We start from the raw sequence: 19,288 nt of genomic DNA, 5'->3' as shown, positions 1-19,288 counted from the left end.
ACCATGGCTTTCTTAACAAACATCCGGTCATCACTTTCGGATGCCTGCTTTACAACATAAACATAAACCTAACCTCTTAATTGTTTAATTACCCCCCTGGCATTTGTGCCCTTTACACTGGGTCATTGTTCTGGTCACCCGTCTGTCCTTGCATAGAGATGAGCTTGGAGGGAGGATAGAGGGGAGTATCCTGGAGTCTGCCTGTGGCATCCTGACACTGCCACAGCGTGGGACAGTTCTGCTTTGTGTAAAGGCCCTGGCTCCTGGAAAGCTTGTTAAATGTATTTCGCGTTTGCTGGCTTACCAGTCTTACAATGTTTTCCAGTTCAGAATACTATACCTACATTGTTTAAAAGATTTAAGACCTATTGCAACTTTGTAAGGAAGAATTTGTGGCATAGCTCAGTAATTATGTTTCTAAAAGATGTTACTAATATGTACATGATATTTCTACTTTTCACACCAGCTACTCCTAAAGACAAGCTACAGAATACAAACGCGTTATGTTCCACTTCTTTAACTCAACTGTCCATCTCAATATCCAGTGCAGAAACAACATGTCTCTCCCACAGCGAATAACACTGTGAAGGCATCACAGAGCGCCTGCTTGTCTCCGCAGTGCTCAGGGGCTTTTCTGAGCTGCAGGCCCTGCACTGCAGCCCCACGGCACAGCCTCACAGCTGGTGACGGACTGAAGCTGGAGAATCCTGGCAGCAGAGGACGCTCCTGCCCCACAGAAGGGCCGGCAGCTCCAGCGCAGCTCCAGCGCCCTCAGTGCTGGAGAGGAGGCTGAGGTGCCTCCAAGCGATGGATGCGGTCCATCCAACCTTCCACCTCGTGTGGTTCACCGTGCAAGGCCAGCAGGAAGAAAGGTGGGCACGGGTAACACGGCATCCAAAGGGACTGCAGAGCTCTCGGGCTGGGAGTCCAGGGTGTGGGGGCCCAGGGGTGCTGTGGGACAGGGGTGAAAGGAGGTGGTGCGTGCCAGTCCTTGGCTGCAGGACTGGTGCTGGTGGCAGGGCCTTGGGTTCTGTGTCTGCAGCACCTATTTGCGGATTGGTGTCTGCTTGGAAGGGATGGGACCCACCTCCCTAAGGGAGGCGAGGATATTTTTGTCAGTAGGATGGCAGCTTCACAAGGGAGGCTTTCAACTAAGAATGGGGAGGGCTGCTGAGCAAAGGGATGGGGTGATGCAAGGGAGAGGGACCAGAAAATGAGCACTTGCAGGAGAGCAAGAAAATGCCTGAAGGCACCATTCTGGGGAGATCCCCAAAGCTCCAGAGGAGGTTCTGGTGGGTAACAGGGGGAGGCTGCTGGAACAGAGGAACAGATGGACAGAGGGACCAATGGAGGAGAGAACTGTTGGAGGGAGGGAGGGAGGGATGGAAAAACAGATTGAAAGATCACTGGATGGATGGAACGATTGTGGGATGAAAGGATGGATGCAAATACAGGTGGATGGAGGGATCAACAGGAAAATATGATTTCTGCCTCAACGAGCAGCGTGCCCCCAGGCCCCACTCCCTCCATGGGGACCAGTGGGGGTGGCCTCGGGGGTACAGGACCCACATCCCATTGTTTGGAGCCATTCCCTTGGCTGCTAAAGAACCCGGAACCTGTAAGAGGAGTTACACTGTAAAAGGAGGTCTCTTCCCAGGCTAAAACACCTCCCGTGTACATTGAGATAAAGCAAATTAGTAACCGACTCATCTTTTCTTTATGAGTTTAACTTTCAGCCCTGCACTTTCCTTGACAGCGCAAGTAGTTCCCTGGCATCCTGGAATAACCTCCTGCAACAACACTTCAGTTACCTCCTGTGCCTTATTAGTTCTACAAGGGAATGCCTGCAGCCCCCCTAAGAAGCTACCAGTACCAACACACAGCAATACCCCCCTTTTCTTGGGAGTTCCGAGAAATCAATTCGCCATTGTTGCCCCAGAAGGGTCCCTTTCCCAATAGCCCCACTTGTGCCCTGTTCCTGGTACTAGGATTGTCCTTTGTAGTGTCTGTTCCCCAAGTACGTTTTATCATCTTCCTTGGAACCCACTCCCATAAGAGATTGAAGGGCATAACAGTGTGTCCATCTGGGCGCGCACCCCTCTGTCAGCTTGCTCTCTTCCCTCCTAAATCATTAATTAGATTCCTGTCCTCTCTGGAATATTTTACAGGTTCTGCCTCAGGTTCAGAGATGTTAAGTTTGCCATCTGGAATTAAAGCCTTTGCCAACTGCCTGTTCTGTCACCTGGTCCACCGTCTTATTTCCAGTTTCCTGCCCAGAGCCTTGTCTTGAGTAAGATTACTTTTAGTAGAGCAAAAGCTTTGAATCACCCTTAAAATACAGAGAAACAAATAATACTGTATTATTTTTTGTTTTATTTTCATATTGTTATTATCAGGTAAAGAGGCAGACAAGTCACATCTCAGAAACAACTTGATTTCAGTGGCCTTAAACTGTCCCTCTGTGATGGTTATTTTCTTATTGACTCGCTGTCAAACACAGCCAGTGGATCTCTGTACGTGCAGTTTAGAGTTCCTAGCTAAAATGAATTGCATAAATGCAGATTACAAATATTCTTATCTCAGCACACTTTTTTATTTATTACCTTGCCTAGGTAGAAAGACAGTGCTACAGCACTACAACTCACAGCATGTTCTTACCCAAAGGGGCTTTCCCTTTCCGCCATTCCACAGTACGATTCAATCAAACCCCAGGCTCCTCCCCTAAAATGAGCTACACTTAATCCATGCCACAGAAACCAGTTGCCAATACAAGGCTTGGGCTGTCACCTCATGGCCACCAACAGTTCCTCCAACACAGCATTTCCACTGCCAAGCCTGACTAACTTCTCAGCTGCAGTGCGCTTTCAGAAGGCAGTACTAGTCTCACTGCTGCTGGGAGAGTGGCAAAGGAACCCAAGTCTGCCTGACAGCTCCACATCGCTCACAGCAAAGCTGCACGAGCAAACAAAACGCTCTCAGCTGCAGAAACGGAGAAACATACTTCACTCCTGCCTTGCACAACTAGAAGCAGAAGGACCTCCACGCCGCCGTTTGGCCTCGCCAAGGAATTCACACAGCTCTAAGCACCACCATTCACACACACACTCAGATCACTCTACAACTAACAACTGCCACTGACTAATGCTCAAAGCCAGAGACCCTCAGGGGCCTCCTGAGACCCAGCCCACAAACTCCAAAGAAGAACCTTCACCCAAAACAACAACCGGATACCCAGGCAACAGTAGACACAGCTTCTAGTTACCCCCAAGAGGCAAAGAACTCAACCCGAACACAAAGACAAAACTGCTTAACCCACTCTGAAGATCAGGGCACACAGAACACCAACAAAGAACACACCTCCATGCTGACAGCCCTCACAGCTGGCAGCCAGCCCCTACGTGAGGGTAGGGAGGGCTGGAACCAGGCTCCACCCTTTGCCAGACAAGTGAATTGCTTCCACCTGTCCTCCACAGCAGAACAAGGCCTAATGAAGATCAAAGGCCAGTCGGCTGGGGGCAGCCTGCCAGGCCTGCTCTTCTTGGTGCTCTGCCTGGGCAGTTGGAGTGCTCCACGAGGCAGCTGTGGCAGCCTGGATGGTCTGCCTTGGGGCTGCGTGGAGCGGCTGCACTCAGGCCTTGAGGGAGATCCGGAATCTCTGGTGAAGCTGGCTGACTGGCTGGGGAAGCCTTCCGAGGCCTGAAGCCTCCTGGCCGGCCAGTTGGGCCAGGCCGAAAGCCGGCTGGCCGTTCAGGGGAGCACTGCCAGGCGAGAGGTGGCCGGCCGGCTGGCCCATGGAGCTCTGCATTTGCAGACCTCTCCAAGCCGGCCAAAGGGGCCCTGCCAGGCCAAAAGCCCGTAAGTTGTGATCCAGATAAGACAGAAGAGACTGTGCTGGATTTCCCTGGGCATCAAAGCACCGTGAGACGCTCTGATGCCCTCTCGCAATTCTTTCTCCCTCCACCAGCACAAGAGCTGGCGTCAAAAGGCGCAATGACACTGTCACAGGCGTTCTGGAGGTTTTTAAAGGGTAGGCCCCTGATAAGGCTTTATTGATGGTTTTGCCCCTCTACATTTCACTCTAGATCTCCTTGTTGGCCTGGAGAAGGGAAGGCAGCGGGGTGACCTCCTTGCAGCCTTCCAGTACATAAAGGGAGCCTACAAACAGGAGGGGAGTCAACTCTTTGATGGTGTAGCTAATGGCAGGCCAAGGGGAAGTGGTTTTGAGTTGAAGATTGGATGCCAGATTGGATTGTTCTTTCCAGAGAGAGTGGTGGGATACTGGAACAGGCTGCCCGGAGAGGTTGTGGATGCCCCGTCCCTGGAGGTGTTCAAGGCCAGGTCGGATGGGGCCCTGGGCAGCCTGGTTAGTATTAGATGTGATGCAGATGGGATTGACGCATCTGTTTTGCAGCCTCCAGTGGAGCTGTGTGTGTCGTGGGCACCCCATGCCCGCATCAGCGTGGGTAGGGTGTGGCCTTCCTGCGGAGTGGGGGTTTGGTCTTTGGAGGCTGGCACTCGGGAGACCCCGTTTCTTCTTTTATGGGTGGCAGCAGTCCAGGTCGGGTGATGGAAGACTCCTCAGGCAGCCTGGACTCCCCACGAAGTGGTGATGCTGCCATCTGCCCCAGTGCATCCTGCACTGTCCTGATCTTCCTTGCCCTCTGCCTGAGAAGTTTCACCGAGTCACATGTCAGTGGGAGCCTGGATGGTCGGCCTTGAGGCTCTGTAGACTCAGCCCTTGTGGAAGATCTTCTTGAGTCGCTTCTGAAAGGTGTTGCTGGCCTCAAGGTGATCTGAGGGGGTGCGGCCTTGGCTGTCTGCAATTTTTGCACCGCATCCTCACGATGGGCTTTTCCTGCTTCCTGCACTTCATCAAGGAAGCTCACGTGTTTGGTTCCCAGTGTTCGGCGCTGGTCTTGTTTGCTTGATGGTACTGCCTCCCCCTGCAGCTCGCAGGTCACCGGCTGCTCTTGGGCTTCAGACGCCCTCCGGATGGGTGGCAGCGGACTGAAAGGACAGAGCGGGAGGGGTCCGCGTGAGTGGCTGATGGCTTTGGGGCCGCATGCTGCAAGCCTGAGCCAGGAGCCTTGGCTGCAACGCAGCCCTCCCCACAGACAGCTCAGCGGCTGCCCCGTGACTCTCCTGGGATGCGGAGAGGGGGGCTCCTGGCGTCCCCATCCCAGCACGGTGGGTGCTGCGTTCAGCACTGTTGGGCGGCCACCAACAGTGACCCTTTGGGGCTAGGGAACGGGCTCTCGCTGTGTCACCCCCATGCACATCCCAGCCCAGAGCCTCCAGCCTCACCTGGCCTTGGAGCTCTCCTTCAGCAGTGAGCTCCTTATCCTTCTGAGGTGTCCTCCATCAACGCTGTCTGTGCTCAAGCGTTTGATGAAGGTTGGACGGTCAGCAAATTTCACTGGAATGGAGAAGGCAGAGGAGATTCACCGTAAACCCTTTGGCTCACTCACAAGGGGCTCTCAGGCCTGTTCCCAGAACATCTGAGAGGGACGCTCTGCTCCCCCCACTGCTGACATCTGCACCGCCTTCGTACCCTTCCTGACACCATCCCTGGCCCCACTCCTCCTCTCTGCAATTCAGCTCTGTTTTGGGACTGCATTAGTGACGTTGGCTTTGGGAAAGAGGAGCTGGGTGGTGACGATGAGGTGGCAGAGTGACTTTTGGGGACCGTATCCTTCCACTGGGGGAGGGCAGGGCCTAAGATCCGCACATCCTCCTGCCATAGCCAGGGATGGGGGCACGTCACGCTCAGCGCCTTAGTTTGGGAGAGGCCAACAATTCCTTAGTTTGGGAAGAGGCCGTGCTGAGCTGGCGTGAAGCTTTGACACAAGTCAGAGCCCTTGGCTGATGTTCAGCAGGGGATTTCCCATCTCAAGTATGCTGCCCGTGCCGCGGAAAGGAGCTGGCAGCTGCTTTACCTTTCTTGCCCTGGACGAGAGGTGGCAAAGTCTCTTCTTTCTTTGGTTTCTCCGGACCTGGGAGGCTTCGTGAGGACCTGCGTCTTATTGCGGGCGGTGGCTTGGGAACAAACTCCATTTGAAACCTGTACGTGACGAGAAGACAGCAACCGGTGTGACGCAGCGCTCCAGCAATCCTTGTTGCTCTCTGGTTGTCTGCTCCCAGGCACATTTTCATGCTGCATGAAGCACATGACTTTCTAAAGTCTTCAGCAGCATCAGTCGGGATAAGTGAGGGGGAAACAGTTTCAAAAGGCAGGAGGGAAGATTTAGATTGGATATAAGGAAGAAGGTTTTGACAGAAGGGTGGCAGGCACCGGAACATCTTGCCCAGAGAGGTGGTGGGTGCCCGGATGGGCATTCAAGGTCGGGCTGGACCGGGCTCGGAGCAACCTCATCTGGCGGTAGGTGTGCCTGTTCCCTGCAGGGGAGTGGGACTAGGTGCCCTTTCGGGGTTCCTTCCAGCTGAAATCCTTCCATGACTGTAGGACATATGCTCATGGGCAGGACAGTCGTGGACACAAGGAGCAAGCGTGATGGAATGAGAGCTGAGCAGCTGCATCAAGCAGCAGCTACAGCCACCAACATACTCACTTGGGAAAGACGACAAGGCAGCCAGAGAGCGCCAGGGAGGCCACCGGTGCCATCCGGGACACCACCGTGTCCAGCAGCCAGGGGGCCTGCAGGGGAGAAAGGGGGAGGATGTGGGATGTCCTCGTCACGGCTGAGGTCCTGGGGACACGAGGAGCCCAAGGCGGGGAGAGCTGACAGCAGCACAGCACTTGTACGGCCTGAGCAGCTGGCCAGATCCTGGTGGGCCGTGTGCGGGCACAGCAGGTGTCACAGCTCTGCCTGGGTCATGGAGAAACTACAGCTCACCTTGAAAGCAGCTCTTCTGAATTTCTCTTTCCCTGACAGCTTCTCGAGGAAGTCGTAGTAGAATTTCATTTGGAAGGTCAGTCCGTCAATGAGGAGCACGCCGATGTCCTTGAGGACAACGGCAACGTTCTCCCCATTCTGCAGGCAGCCGGAGAGCAGGGACACGGTGCTTTGAATGCAAGTCCGGAGTGTCTGCCAGCTCAGAGAAGCAGCTGCGGCCACCTTGCTGTATTTCAGCGGCTCCACCTTCCTATGGACTGAAAAATGCGAGGGACGGAGTTGATGATACGGGTGGTTTTCCACAGGTTCTTCCCTAGAAGTGCTTCTGGTGGACATCAGCCAGAACGGCCCCATATTTGGACGGGCTGCTCAGAGGGAGAGGTTTGCTTTTGAGAATGGAGGTGGTGGCCGTTTGCCCTGTCCATGAAGCCAGCAAAAGTTTAATCCCCCCTCCTACCTGGCAGGGACTCCCTGTGGGCCTTGAGGTGGTGCGTGGCTATGAGGTTTGTAGCCAGGTGAAACACGGGCCACTGCAGAGTCACCGTCCCGTCCTCAGTCCGGATGTCTTTGGAGATGGTGTCAAAGAAGCCAAAGGTGGGAATCCAGACCCCCTGCAAGTGGGAGAGAAAGGAAGGGCGGAAGGGTTATGGGACGGCTGGAGGAAGAGCCGAAGGGGTCCAAGGTAGGGACAGCCCTCTGCCGCTGTTCAGAGGCACAAGCCAGGGCATCGGGAATGGCTTTGGGAAGGGGCTGCGCAGTCCTCTCCTTCCCCTCGCCCTCCCAAATGCAGCACAGCAGGCAGGGCAGAAGCAGCCTCGTGGGATCCAGAGGCTTCCAGAGACAGGCATCAGCCCTGAGATAGACAGTGCCCGGCACAAGTGATCGTGCAGGAGTTGCAGGAAGCCCGTGGGATGCCCAGGAGAGAAATGTGGGGGCAGTTTCCTGCTTTCTGTGGAGGGGGAGACTCAGAGGAAGTCCAGGCTGAGCTGGATGGGGAGAGGAGGAACCCGACAGCCAACACACCTTCTGCAGCAGCAGCTGCTCCCGTACGTAGGCGGCCACCGCATCCCAGACGGCAACTCGCTCTGGAGGGCAAAGGAAAAGCAGGTCACACTCTGCATCTGCCGCTTCCCGGCACCGCTACCGCTGCCAGGCAGGAGCGAGGTGGCAGATGGAAAGTGTCATCTCGTGCCAAGGTTGGCTGTGGACCCGTGTACCTTCGGTGTCGGCGCGTGTCGGTCTGGAGGCACGCCTCGCTGCGGGGCCGACCTCGCTCATCCCGTTCCGCCTCGTGCCGGCGGCTTGCTCCTTGTTGGCGCCAGCCATGCCGGAGCTCATCCTTCAGATGCGTCTGCTCTCTGCCAGATGCTCCTTCAGGATGCAGGACCCACCAGCGTGCTCTGCCTACATACCCCTCCCGGGTGCCCGTGTCACAAACGTCGCCATGGTGACGCGATGACAGCGTGGCCGGTGCTGGCCGCTGCCCATTGTGATGCTGGCACCAGCAGCCTGCTGCCCGCCCCGGGTGGGAGCGCTGACTGCTCACTGTTTTCTCTCTCTCCTTTTCTTTGCTCTCAGTGTAGTATTACTTGTTTTCCTTTAGTGGCCGTTGCCTGAAGTGATGTTCAAGAAGGAGATACGGAAACAAGTACTGTTCCAAAGTACTCTACCCGTAACGCTGATGACCTGTGGTCAGAAAGTTGCTTAGTTTTGCCTGGAAGTCGTTGATTCCTTGTTAGAACGCTCCATAAATTAGCCGGCATTGATCCTCTGTGTCACAGTCATGACTCCATGGCTCCCGCGACCCTGCCGGGCAGGGAGTGCTTTGTTTGGGGGATCCCAGAGATTTGCTTTCCTCACAGCCTTCCAAGCAGGATGAGACATTTCACATGGACATTGTGGGCAGGATCACCTGAAGGAAGGAAGAGGAACGAAGAGGGGATATCGGCTGAGTTAAGAAAGCGGGACGTTGGATTGGATGACATCAGATTTGTGAACAGAAAGTAGAACCCGGGATCGTAGGGGTTGGAAGGGACCAGCGGGGGTTCACCACGTTCACCACCCCTGCCAAAACAGGTTCCCAGCAGTAGGTTGCCAGCTATCACTTGTCTTTGTACAATTTCTGAGCGGACGTCACTCTGTGGTGTCTGTGGGAATGGAATGTTGTTTCTGCATTAGATACTAAAAAGGGCAACTGGTTTGTAGAAGAACTTTCCTCCTTCCGAGCTTATCTCTATGCAAGGGAGGTCAAGCAGATATCCAGAAACAATAACCAAGTGTGGAGTGAGGGTCAGACGTTAATTAATTAATTAGAAGTTTACACTTAGCCAGCAGAGATCTATGTTTGTCCAGTGTTTGTATGTTTAGTGAAGCGTTGAGAAGATTGGGAACCTAAAGTATTCAGCCAATGAGGAACTGGGGGAGAAAGAGAGAAGCATCGGGCAATAGGGAATAAAAGATGTAACGCTGTTTTCTGAGTGCTGTCCTGCTTGCAGGAGGCCCCTCCATTGCAATTGCAAATAAAATCTGCTTTATCAGAGATATCGTCCTGATAAAGTGTTTGGATATTTCCAACATACATCATTGAATAGCTTGGATTGGTAGGGACCTTAAAGCCCATCAAGTTCCAACCCCCGTGTCATTGTCCTTGCCTTGAGCATGGGGCATCCACAACTTCTCTGGGCAATCTGTTCCATTGCCTCACAACCTGATGTTAAGGACATTAGGAATTCCCTCCTAACATCTAATCTTATTTTCTCTTTTAGTGTGTAACCATTTTCCTTGGGCCTATCACTGTCAAAGATGTTTTTTTTTCTGTTGTTTTGTTTGTTTGTGTGTTTGTTTTGAGGCTGTAGGTGTGAAAGATGTTATGTAATGTCAATAAAACTGGAACAAAGAACTGAAGAGAAAGATCCAAATCACAGAAAATGTGCCAACACACCTCTCAGTTTCTAAACTGCTTTGGGGCCTGGTTTCTCTCCTTATTGGAAATACCAGTCTTTGAGGAGATTTATTGTGTCACTGTTTTCCAGAACTGTGTTTGGAGGACACAAAAGCATTCAGGTGCTGGGACACAGGCAGCTGCTAGCCCTGCTTGGTCTCACCTCTGTATTTGATCTCCCACTCCCTGCAGGTGTTTCCAGCTCTCCTGAATAAATGACCATGGCTAAGGTCGTGTTTTCTGCAGGCAGTGTGGGCATGTGCCCTTCCCACTGCTCTCCAGATTTCCCCCTCCCTTTGCTCTTTGTTCTTTCAGATACCTCCCAGCTATCTGGTTACTCTAGGAGCTCCCATAAGTTGGAAACTTGGGCCATCTCAGAAGTCTAATGAATTCTTTACTCAACTTCTTATTTGTGTTTGTATGTACTTTCTCTGTCAAAAGTTCTTCTGGCACCGAAATTCCCCCTGGAAGGCAGACAGCTTGAACATGGCATCCAGCTGAGGAGAGTGTTTTACTGTTCATTCAATTGCATCGTGTTGATTCCCCTTTGTTGGCAACAAGGAGGAATCCCTCTGTGCCCATGTGCAGCTGGTCTCTGAGGAAGGCAAGTGGGAGTTGATGCAAAGGAAAAGCAACACTGAGCTGCAAATTTCAGAGAAGACTGATGTGAGGAAAAGGGATGAAAATCCCACGGGGCCAATGTGAGCAGTAATGGGCTTGGGAGGCTGAGGAGAAAGTCTGTCCACACAGTGAAAGAGCAAACCTCATTAGGAGACGCCTTGGATGAAGATGGACTGCAGAGTGCTGCCTTAATGTGCTATTAATGCCGGGGGAAATATAAATTAATAAATAGACTCATTAAATGTACTTTGGGCTCTTCCACTTTACATGCTCTCCTGATAGCTCTCCAGTTAGCTGTACAGGTTCTGAAGACTTGAGGAAGATGTCAGGAAGGCACAAAGCACTTGAGGGCTCTCGGGGTTGTACTGGTCTCCTTGGGGTGTTTGGTGCTGAGTCCATCATCCTCCAGTGCTGAGAGAAGACTGCACAAAGTGCTCAGGAAGATAAAGTTGGAAGGAAGTTTCTGGGAGTATGAATGGGCCCCGCTGAGAGCCATTGCCAACACGGCCCCCAGGGACTTGTTAGAGCAGATAATTGGAAGCCATGATTACAGGGAGACAAAGGCGCTGTGCTGGTGGCTGTGATGCTGAGAACAGCATCCTTTGCCTTATGGAGCAGCAAGGCCAAACCCTGATGCCCAGACCTTTGGAAGGGAGATCCTGTCCCTTATGCAGGATCGAGACTATTCCTGGAGCAGTGGGAGCCTTTGCATGGGGCACAAGGAGGCCACGAGACCCCAGTGCCACGAGGACAGCGTGTCCCCTCACGGTTCTCTGTACCACAGACACCATCCACGGCCTGCTGGACAAAGACCGTGGCTCCGTCAGGGCCTTCCAGCGTTGCCAGCCCCTCAGCCATCTCCACCACGTGCTGTCCTACACTGTCCCATGCAGTCTGCACCCGTTTCCCTGCAGGACGTCGGCACCAAGCCTGCTTCCCACCACAGCATCTCCCTGCCTGGACTGCTGCCCCTGACCTCAGTGGCTGTTCTTTGGAACACACAGCTGTGGGCTGATCACAGAGTGACTCCGGGTGACCTCAGGCATCACAGCACTGCCCTCAGATCCCACATCCATATTCCCACAGCCCAGTCCCAAATCTCACATTCCGAGCCCACAGTCAACATCCCAACCCCGCATCCTACAGCCCACATCCCAATCCCAGTTCCAAATCTCATTCCCAGACCCTCATCCCAAGCCCATCACCCACCTGTCAATCTCAATCCCTCATCCCAATCGCAATCCCACATCCCCGATCCCAATTCCGATCCCAATCCCATCCCCTATGGCAATACAGAGCACCCCGAGGCCCCGCCCCCACAGCCGCTCCGCCCCGCCCCCGGCCTCTCACTGGTCGGCGACACTTCCGGTCCGTTCGCGCCTCTCATTGGTCGGCGGCAGTTCCGGCCCGCCTCCGGTCTCGGATTGGTCGGCGGCAGCGCCGCCGGCTCCGATTGGCTGAGGCGCCGAGCGCGGGAGCGGCCGTTGCCTCCGGCTCGGAGCCCGCCGTCTTTCCTCTCCGACGCCGCCGGTCCCGCAGGCGCAGGCGCTGCGCGCCGGAGCTGTGCGGGCAGCACCGAGACGGAGCCGCGGCACGACGGGAGCGGTGCTGAGGAAAGCGGCACAAGCCGGAGGTGTGCGGGAGAACGGCTTGGGCCGGGGCCGGGGAGAGGAACCGTGCGCGGGATGCGGGGCTTTGGGACGGCTGAAGGACTCGGGGCCCGACCGCCGCAGCGCTGCTGCCCGCATCCGGGCCGTGCCCCCCCGAGGCCTCCGGCGCTGCTCCCGGTGCCCCCCGGGGCTGAGGTGAGCTGTGGGTCCGGGGGGCGGTGGGGGAGATCCGGGGGGATGTGGGAGTTTAGGGGCTGTTTTGGCTACAGGGGGGCTGTGGGGTAATATGGGGTTTGGGGGGGTATGGGGTAATGTGGGGGAATATCGGGGATGTGGGGGAGTGTCGGGGGATGTGAGGGTATAGGTACTGTGTGGGGAATATGGGGTTGGGGGGCTATCAGGAGGGATGTGGGGCTATGAGGCGCTTTAGGGGGGCTGTAGAGGGATATAGGGCTGCGTGGGTGATAGGAGGGTATGGGGCTCTAGGGCTTCGGGGGCCTTAGGGGTGGATATAGGGGTTTGTGGGGCTATAGGGTGCTTTATTGTGGCTACAGGGAGATTTGGGGCAATAGCAAGCTGTGGGGACTCTAGAAGTAGTATGGGGGATATGGGAGAAAAGGGGGCTATGTGGGGGATAGAGGGGGATATGGGGCTATAAGGCACTGGGGGGGCTTTAGGGGGTGTTTTAGGGCTATAGAGAGATATAGGGTGCTATGGGAGCTGGGGGGGCGTGGGACTGTCGGTGGCTATTTGGGGAGCTATACAGTTGTAAGGGAAGATCATAAGGGGATATGCATGGGCTATCAAAGTGTTACGGGGGATATGGGAGTATAGGGGGCTTTATTGTGGCTATAGGGTGTTATGGGGCTATAGGAAAATGTGGGGGGACTATAGACGGGTTATAAGGGGATATGGGAGGGGTATAAAAGACTGGGGGGCTCTTGGGGGAATCTATAAGGGGAAGTGGGATGGCTATAGGAGAGTTCTTATGGGATATGGGACTACAAGGGGGTGTATGGGGGATATGGTTCTCTAAGGGGCTGTGTGGGGCCATAGGGTGATAGGGGGCTCTAGGGTGGGCTCTACGGGCTGTGGGGCTAGAAGGCTCCCCCCTTCCTTTCATAGAATCACCAAGGTTGGAAAAGACCTAAAAGATCATCCAGTCCAACCGTTCACCCACTACCAATAGCTCCTACTAAACCATGTCCCTCAACACAACATCCAGTCTTTGCTTGAACACCCCAGGGTCGGTGACACCTCCATGGGCTGTCCATTCCAGTGCCTGATCACCCCTTCTGAAAAGTAATACTTCCTAATGTCCAGCTTGAATCTCCCCTGCCGTAGCTTGAAACCATTCCCTCTGGTCCTATCACTAATGACACGAGAGAAGAGGCCGACCCCCAGCTCACTACAACCTCCCTTCAGGAAGTTATAGACCTTTAAAGGGTTAATGGGACTATAGGGGTTTGTGGTGGGCAATGGGAGGGTCTATAGGATGATAGGGGGCTGGGGAGGGTCTATAGAGAGGGTTGTTATGCTATGGGAAGTTTTGGGGGGACGTAGAGGGGCTGAGGGGGGCAGTGGGGGAATATAGGGAGATATGGGCCTATAGGAGGTGTATGGCAGATGTGGTTCCATAAGTGGCTGTGTGGGGCCATAGGGTGATGGTAGGCTATAAGGGGACGTTGGGCTAGAAGGCTCACCCTCCTCTCCCACCCTATAACCTATCCATAGGTTTAACCTATCCATAGCAGGGTGGCTGAAATGCCAGTCGTGAAACTTAAATCAGAACTGAAGTTTGATTGGAATAGAATAGCACTGTTTTGTGGTCTTAAATCTGACACGTGTTTTCTCCTTGGGCTTCAGGTACAGATATAGTTTCATAATGGCTTTGGAGAAGGTTTCACTATCCAGTCTCCTGATCAGGAAGAAAGAAGAAGGTTTTTGGAGGACTTAATCACGAGTGGAGCTGCTGCTGAACCTCCACTTCCAAGAAGCAGGCAGGTGAGGACGTTGTGTATCTCAGCCTTTCCTCACTGCAAGGTACCAGCGACTCAGTCTGTGCTGTGTGGTGATTTTCCATCAGCACTTCTGCTTGTGCCTGAGCACCAGGCATCCAGGCATCTGTATTTCCTCCCTCAGACCTCCCTTACCAGCTCCACAGCCCCCCTAGGATCTTGTTCCCCTTCCAGCTGGCTCTGAAGAGCCCTTCCATTTTTGAGAAGGCTGCCGGTTTAGTTCAGCATCTCCTGATGTGTCACAGAGATTCAGGGCGTTCAAGAAGACGCTTCTTTAAAGTGCTTAAGATGGTGAATTCTGCCAGACAGAGCGCTTGTCTAATTAACCCTCTTAACCGCAAGGTTTCTTCTGTAGGTCCCGATGATGGCACAGGCATTAAACAGCACAGAGCTCGTTGCTGGGGAGAGGCTGTGCATTGTGTATGAAGGGAGAGATGGAGGAGGGGTTTGAACAGCGTTGTGCAGGAATGGAAAGCTGGTAAGAGAAACGGTGTGTGTTCTGAGAGCAAGGGCTGTACAGCTCATCTCTGTGTTCTAACAGGAAATGCACGGCAGAGCTCTCTGCTCTCTGTTCTTTCTTGCAAGGTTACTGCCCTTCAAAGTGCTCTGTGGATTGGCATCACGATGACAACCCAAGGATGGCAGCAGGAGATGCAGCACAGCCCTCTCCAGCAGCAACGTGCATTGATTCATCTTGCTAATTCTCAAAGGAGAAGGTGTGTGTAGCTTCCAAAGTTGGTGGCAAGATAGCATCTTGTGAAGGCTTTGGGGCTCTTCCTCTTCCGCATCCTAAGGCAGTGAAGGAGTTCCCTTGCTGTGTGGGAATGGTTCCTGTGCAAGGGCACGGTCGTCAGCCTGTAACAGATACTGAAGGTGATGGTTTTGTGTCTGCAATTATGGAGTTGGCCTTGTAGTGGCAGTTGCACCCACTAACATGCAGCTCTTTCTGACACAGGCAGCTGAATGGGCAGCGGTACTGCAGCTTCTCTGGCAGTCTTGCAGCTACGTCAGGAAGTAGCAGATGTGGATTTGAAAGAAGAACTCCGTTCCTGGGACGTTCCCCTGTTCTTCCCCTAGCCGTCCCCTTGCCCCAGCCCAGATTCCCCTTGCATTCCTGTAGGTGTTCCTTCCATCCCCCATGGCTGCCCCTTGCTTTCCCCAAGATAACCCATTACCTTTCCTTTACAGCCCACCCATAATTCCCTCAGAGCCCCGACACCTCCCTCCTCCCTCAATACTTTCCCTGCAAGATCCCAGTAGCCCAGCACAGACCCCATTTCCTCTTAATGACCTCCTCAGACTAGGAACTTCTCCACTACAGCTGGCCCAAAACCTCACAGACCTCCATAGCCCCCAGCAGCACCCCATATTCCCCACTAGACTCCAGCAGACCCCCATTATTTCCTCCCTCAGATCTCCCTTATCGCCTCCAGGGCTCCTTAGCAACGTCAGAGACCTCCACAGTCCTTGACAGGACCCCTGCCACTATTCCAGGACCCCAATAGCCAACCTGGGCCCCTCCTCACCCCCTTCTCCCTCCAGAACCCATACAACCAAATAATACTGGGGCAGGGGCAGCTGCTGCTGGAGAGGAATGTGGAGCTGCAGCACTTCCTGCACAACACAGATGTGGGTGAAAGTGATGTGGGAGCACTGGGGATATGGGCCACAGGCTGCAGGAGCAGAGTGCTGCGCAGGAGAAGGCAACGTGTGAGGTAAAGGTGGGACTTGTGGGTGTGGGAACGTGGGGTGGCATGGGGATGTAGAGGGTCTGGGGTCATGTGGGGAGGGGTTTGGGGTGAGAATGGGGGATGTGGGGTGGTGCTGGAATGCATTTTTTGATTTCTTCCTGAGAGGGGATTGGGGTTCCCTGTGGCCCAAAGGTGGGGCCCTGATCCATAACCCCACATGACCCCAAAACCCCATAGAGCTCGGCATGACCGCAAGGCTCCACATGACCCATATCCCTGTGAGCACTACAACCCTGGATGAGGCTGTGGACAGTGATGGGTCTGTTCTGGGGTCGTTCAGGGGACGCTACAGGGTGGCTCTGGGGTCGCTGTACATCAGCTGCCTATAACATCTGCTGACCCCCGGCTTGCCCCCATCTTGCTGGGCAAGCTGGGAGTCCGGGGGGCTATGGAAGAGGTTCCATGATCAGAGCAGATTCACCACCAGCTCTGTGTGCGGGAACATCAACCCCACTGAGCTGTGGCTGTGTCCCATAGCTGCCCCATTTCATAGCAGCCCCAGAGCCATCCTAGAGCAGCCCAGAACAGCCCCATCACTGCCCACGGCCCGTGGCCAGCAGCAGTTCCACCACCAGCGGTGTGTTGGGTAAAGGCAGCTCCTAGGTGTGGCTGTGCCCCATAGCTGCCCCAAAGTGCCCCTTTGGGGTCCTCCCATCCGTGTCCTTTGTCTGTCCCACAGCTTTGTAGGGCTTCCCCCATCCCTGCAGATCCCCCCAAGTGCCCATGGGCTGTGCAAGAAACGCTCTCATCACTGCTCTTCCATCAGGCACAGCTCTCCCTGCAGCAGCAAAGCTCATCTGTTATTGCTATGGCTTCTCTGCACTCTCCCTCCTTGTGGTGAGGGAGAAAAGGCGCAGCTGCTCACTGAGCTCCTTCTGCTCCTGTAGCTCTCCTCCCTTGGCAGTCCCTGCTCTCCTGTTCCCTCTTGGCTGGGGACTGCAGGCTCACAGTCTAGGCCACGCATCCGCTCTGCTGTTTCTCTAGGTGAGGTCTGTGGCCAACCTGGTCCTTTTGGTGTGATTGTTTTCTTTCCTATGCAGACAGGCAGGCAGGATTTCTGACAGCTGTTGCCATTGCTGTGTCTCATGCTCTGTCCTGCACCTGTGCCTTCCCTCGTGTGCAGTCTCCACCTTACTTTGGTCCGAACATCCTGGTCCTGCTGTGCTCTGCTCAGCATCTGTCTGCTGAACAACAGCACAGCTCTCACTCTGATCCTACTTATCCTGCTATCCGTGCAGATGTTAGAATGTTTCCTGACCGTAACAGCTCAGCACAGCCGTGCTGACCACAGCAGGGTGCAGCTTCTTGTTGCAGAGTCCCGTAGCGGTGGGTGACCGTGCAAAAGGGGAATCCCACCGCTGCTGTTCTCCATCCTTCTCCTTCTGCACCACCATGCATTCCTTCCTCCTCGTGCTGCGCTGCCATCAGAGCTCTTTGTCCATTTCTCGGGGTCTTTGCAGTAATTGCTCCAAGACCTGATGTTGGAGCCATTTCTTTACCACTGTCCCTACTGCTCCAACGTCCCCAGTCTGGGACGCCTTTTTGTAAGGAGGTCTGCTGTTCCTTCTGCAGCTGACTTGGATTTCTTCTCCCACTGTCCCCATTAAGGAGTTGATTTCCTGCAGTCCGTCCCAGCTCCATCCCTGGTTCAAGTCTCCTTCATTGCCACGCAGCACCGCAGCACCCAAGCTCCAGCCCCTTCCTCAGTCTCGGTGGGATTGCTTTGCCACCAAACCTTGTGACAGGTGTTTCCCTGCAGAAGCATTCATGTCCTTCTTCTGGCCCTTTTGGACAGTTCCCATCTCTCCAAACTCAGAGAAACGGCTCCAGCCCACCCCATGTCGCCTTTGGGGCAGCTCTGGGGCAGTCCCACCCTGAGGAGAAGATGCCTTTTCCCCACACACAGATGGTTCTATGGCCACATGGGGTTAGCACAGGGGGTCGTGGGTCACATGGGGGTCCTGCAGGTCACAGAGTTATGGGGTGACGTAGGGTCAGATGGCACTGCACAGAGTTATGTGGTCAGATGGGGTTCTGGGTCACAGTAATGGGGTCAGAAGGGATTGTAGGGTCAGGTTGGGTGATAGGGAGTTACGGGTCTCAGTGTGTTATATGGTGGGGGCAGGGATCCCAGAGTTCTGGGGCCACGTGGCAGTGGGTCGCAGCATGATGGGGGCAGGCAGGGTCAGGGAGTGCCAGGGTCATGTGGGGGTATGGTTCACACAGGGCTGTGGGTCACGTGCCGCCATGGGGTCGCACACATACAGGGTTATGTGGTCATCTTGGGGTTAGGCTCATGTGGGGTCATGGATCGTGGCCCCACCTTTGGGCTACAGGGACCCCCAGTCCCGTCTCAGGAAGAAATAAAGGCATTCCAACACTGCCCCACCTTTTTACCTCAGACCACTCCTCACATCCCCCCCTTCCCTCTATGTCCCCATAGCTCCCCATAAGTCTGTGTCCCACCTGCAGCGCATGTCTTGCCTTCTCCTGAAGAGCATTCTGCTCCTGCAGGCTCTGTTTCCACATCCATCCCATGTCCCCCACATGTATATTCATACACCCCCCCACAGATCTCCATAGCTCATTAAGGACCTCCTCAGACCTGGTACTCCTCCCTCACATCCAGCCCAGGACCTCACAGCGACCCACAGTTCCCATCAACAACCCTTATCCCTGCTCTGGGCTTCCTCCTTATCCCCTCCCTGTTTCTTCCTTCGGACCTCCCTTACCCATTCCAGGACCCCCTTGGATCTCACAGCTCCCCACAGTTTCTGACTGGACCCCCATCACCGTCCCAGGACCCCCACAGCCCACCTGGCGCTGCTGAACCTGGCGTCTTCACTGTATTGTGCCACAGTGCTGCACCCTGAGCCCTTCTGCAGTGCTGCAGATCCCAGGGCAGTGGGCTCTGCTCTGTATGTCTCCGCCCGGCCCAGGAACGCCATCCCTGCGCTGCCTGTGGAAGTGTTTTCTTTGCTCCTGGCACATCTTCCATCTGCAGAGCACATGAGGAGTGTCCCTCAGACTGCGCTCCAGGTTAACCTGCAGCGTCCAAACGAGGAATCCCGCAGCAACCCTCATCTCAGGATGGGGCTACAGCTGTGCCCCAGTGCCTTCATTAAAGAGAGGAGAATGAAGGAGCGTAACAGGGCATCTTTCCTCCTGACATTTCCCACCGTCTGCGTGTTGGCTGAGCCGTGGGAGTGGCATTTGGTCATAGAGCTGTGAGTGCAGGTATGTGTGCAAACAGGGGTGTGCAGAGATCATAGAATCACAGAATCATAGAATGGCCTGGGTTTTTAGTTTTCCATGTGTGTGTGTGCACATGGCTGTGTGCAAGGCTGGGGCTGCGCTCCTGTACTCCTGCATGTGGGTGTGCAATGGGATGGGTCTGCACATGAGTGTGTATGAACAGGGATGTGTGCATCAAGGTATTTGCACACGGTTTTGTGATTTTTCACACATTTGCATGCACATGGGTGGAGTGTGC

At 54.5% G+C, this 19,288-nt stretch overlaps 1 protein-coding gene and 1 long non-coding RNA gene across 2 annotated transcripts; one reads left to right on the top strand and one right to left on the bottom strand.

Annotated features, from left to right (window-relative positions):
- Nucleotides 1-4,454: 4,454 nt before the first annotated feature.
- On the bottom strand, nt 4,455-8,276 carry LOC149913705 (uncharacterized). The gene is made up of 9 exons (XM_090129010.1): nt 8,072-8,276; nt 7,878-7,939; nt 7,312-7,465; nt 6,855-7,111; nt 6,570-6,655; nt 5,937-6,061; nt 5,305-5,416; nt 4,851-5,007; nt 4,455-4,721 (listed from the first exon to the last, which is right to left on the bottom strand). Exons 1-9 carry the CDS (start codon nt 8,190-8,192, stop codon nt 4,455-4,457), a joined length of 1,341 nt encoding a protein of 446 aa, XP_089985136.1. The 5' UTR covers nt 8,193-8,276.
- A 4,683-nt stretch (nt 8,277-12,959) lies between these two features.
- LOC149913704 (uncharacterized) lies at nt 12,960-19,085 on the top strand. Its single transcript, XR_016461034.1, has 2 exons — nt 12,960-14,030; nt 14,400-19,085. It is a non-coding gene; the product is annotated as an uncharacterized LOC149913704 (long non-coding RNA).
- Nucleotides 19,086-19,288: the final 203 nt, after the last annotated feature.

The sequence above is a fragment of the Phasianus colchicus genome, chromosome 35, assembly GCF_987193195.1.
Source record: "Phasianus colchicus chromosome 35, bPhaCol1.hap1.1, whole genome shotgun sequence".
NCBI lineage: Eukaryota > Metazoa > Chordata > Aves > Galliformes > Phasianidae > Phasianus > Phasianus colchicus.
The sequence above is the reverse complement of the archived record's forward strand: the minus strand, read 5'-3'. Positions and strand labels throughout refer to the sequence as shown.

Coding starts and splice junctions, on each gene's coding strand:
- LOC149913705 (XM_090129010.1), bottom strand. CDS start 8,192: ATGAGCTCCGGCATGGCTGGCGCCAACAAGGAGCAAGCCGCCGGCACG. Junction 5,417..5,936: donor TCTCGTCCAGGGCAAGAAAG/GTAAAGCAGCTG, acceptor TCTCCATTCCAG/TGAAATTTGCTGACCGTCCA. Junction 4,722..4,850: donor AAGTGCAGGAAGCAGGAAAA/GCCCATCGTGAG, acceptor GAGTCTACAGAG/CCTCAAGGCCGACCATCCAG.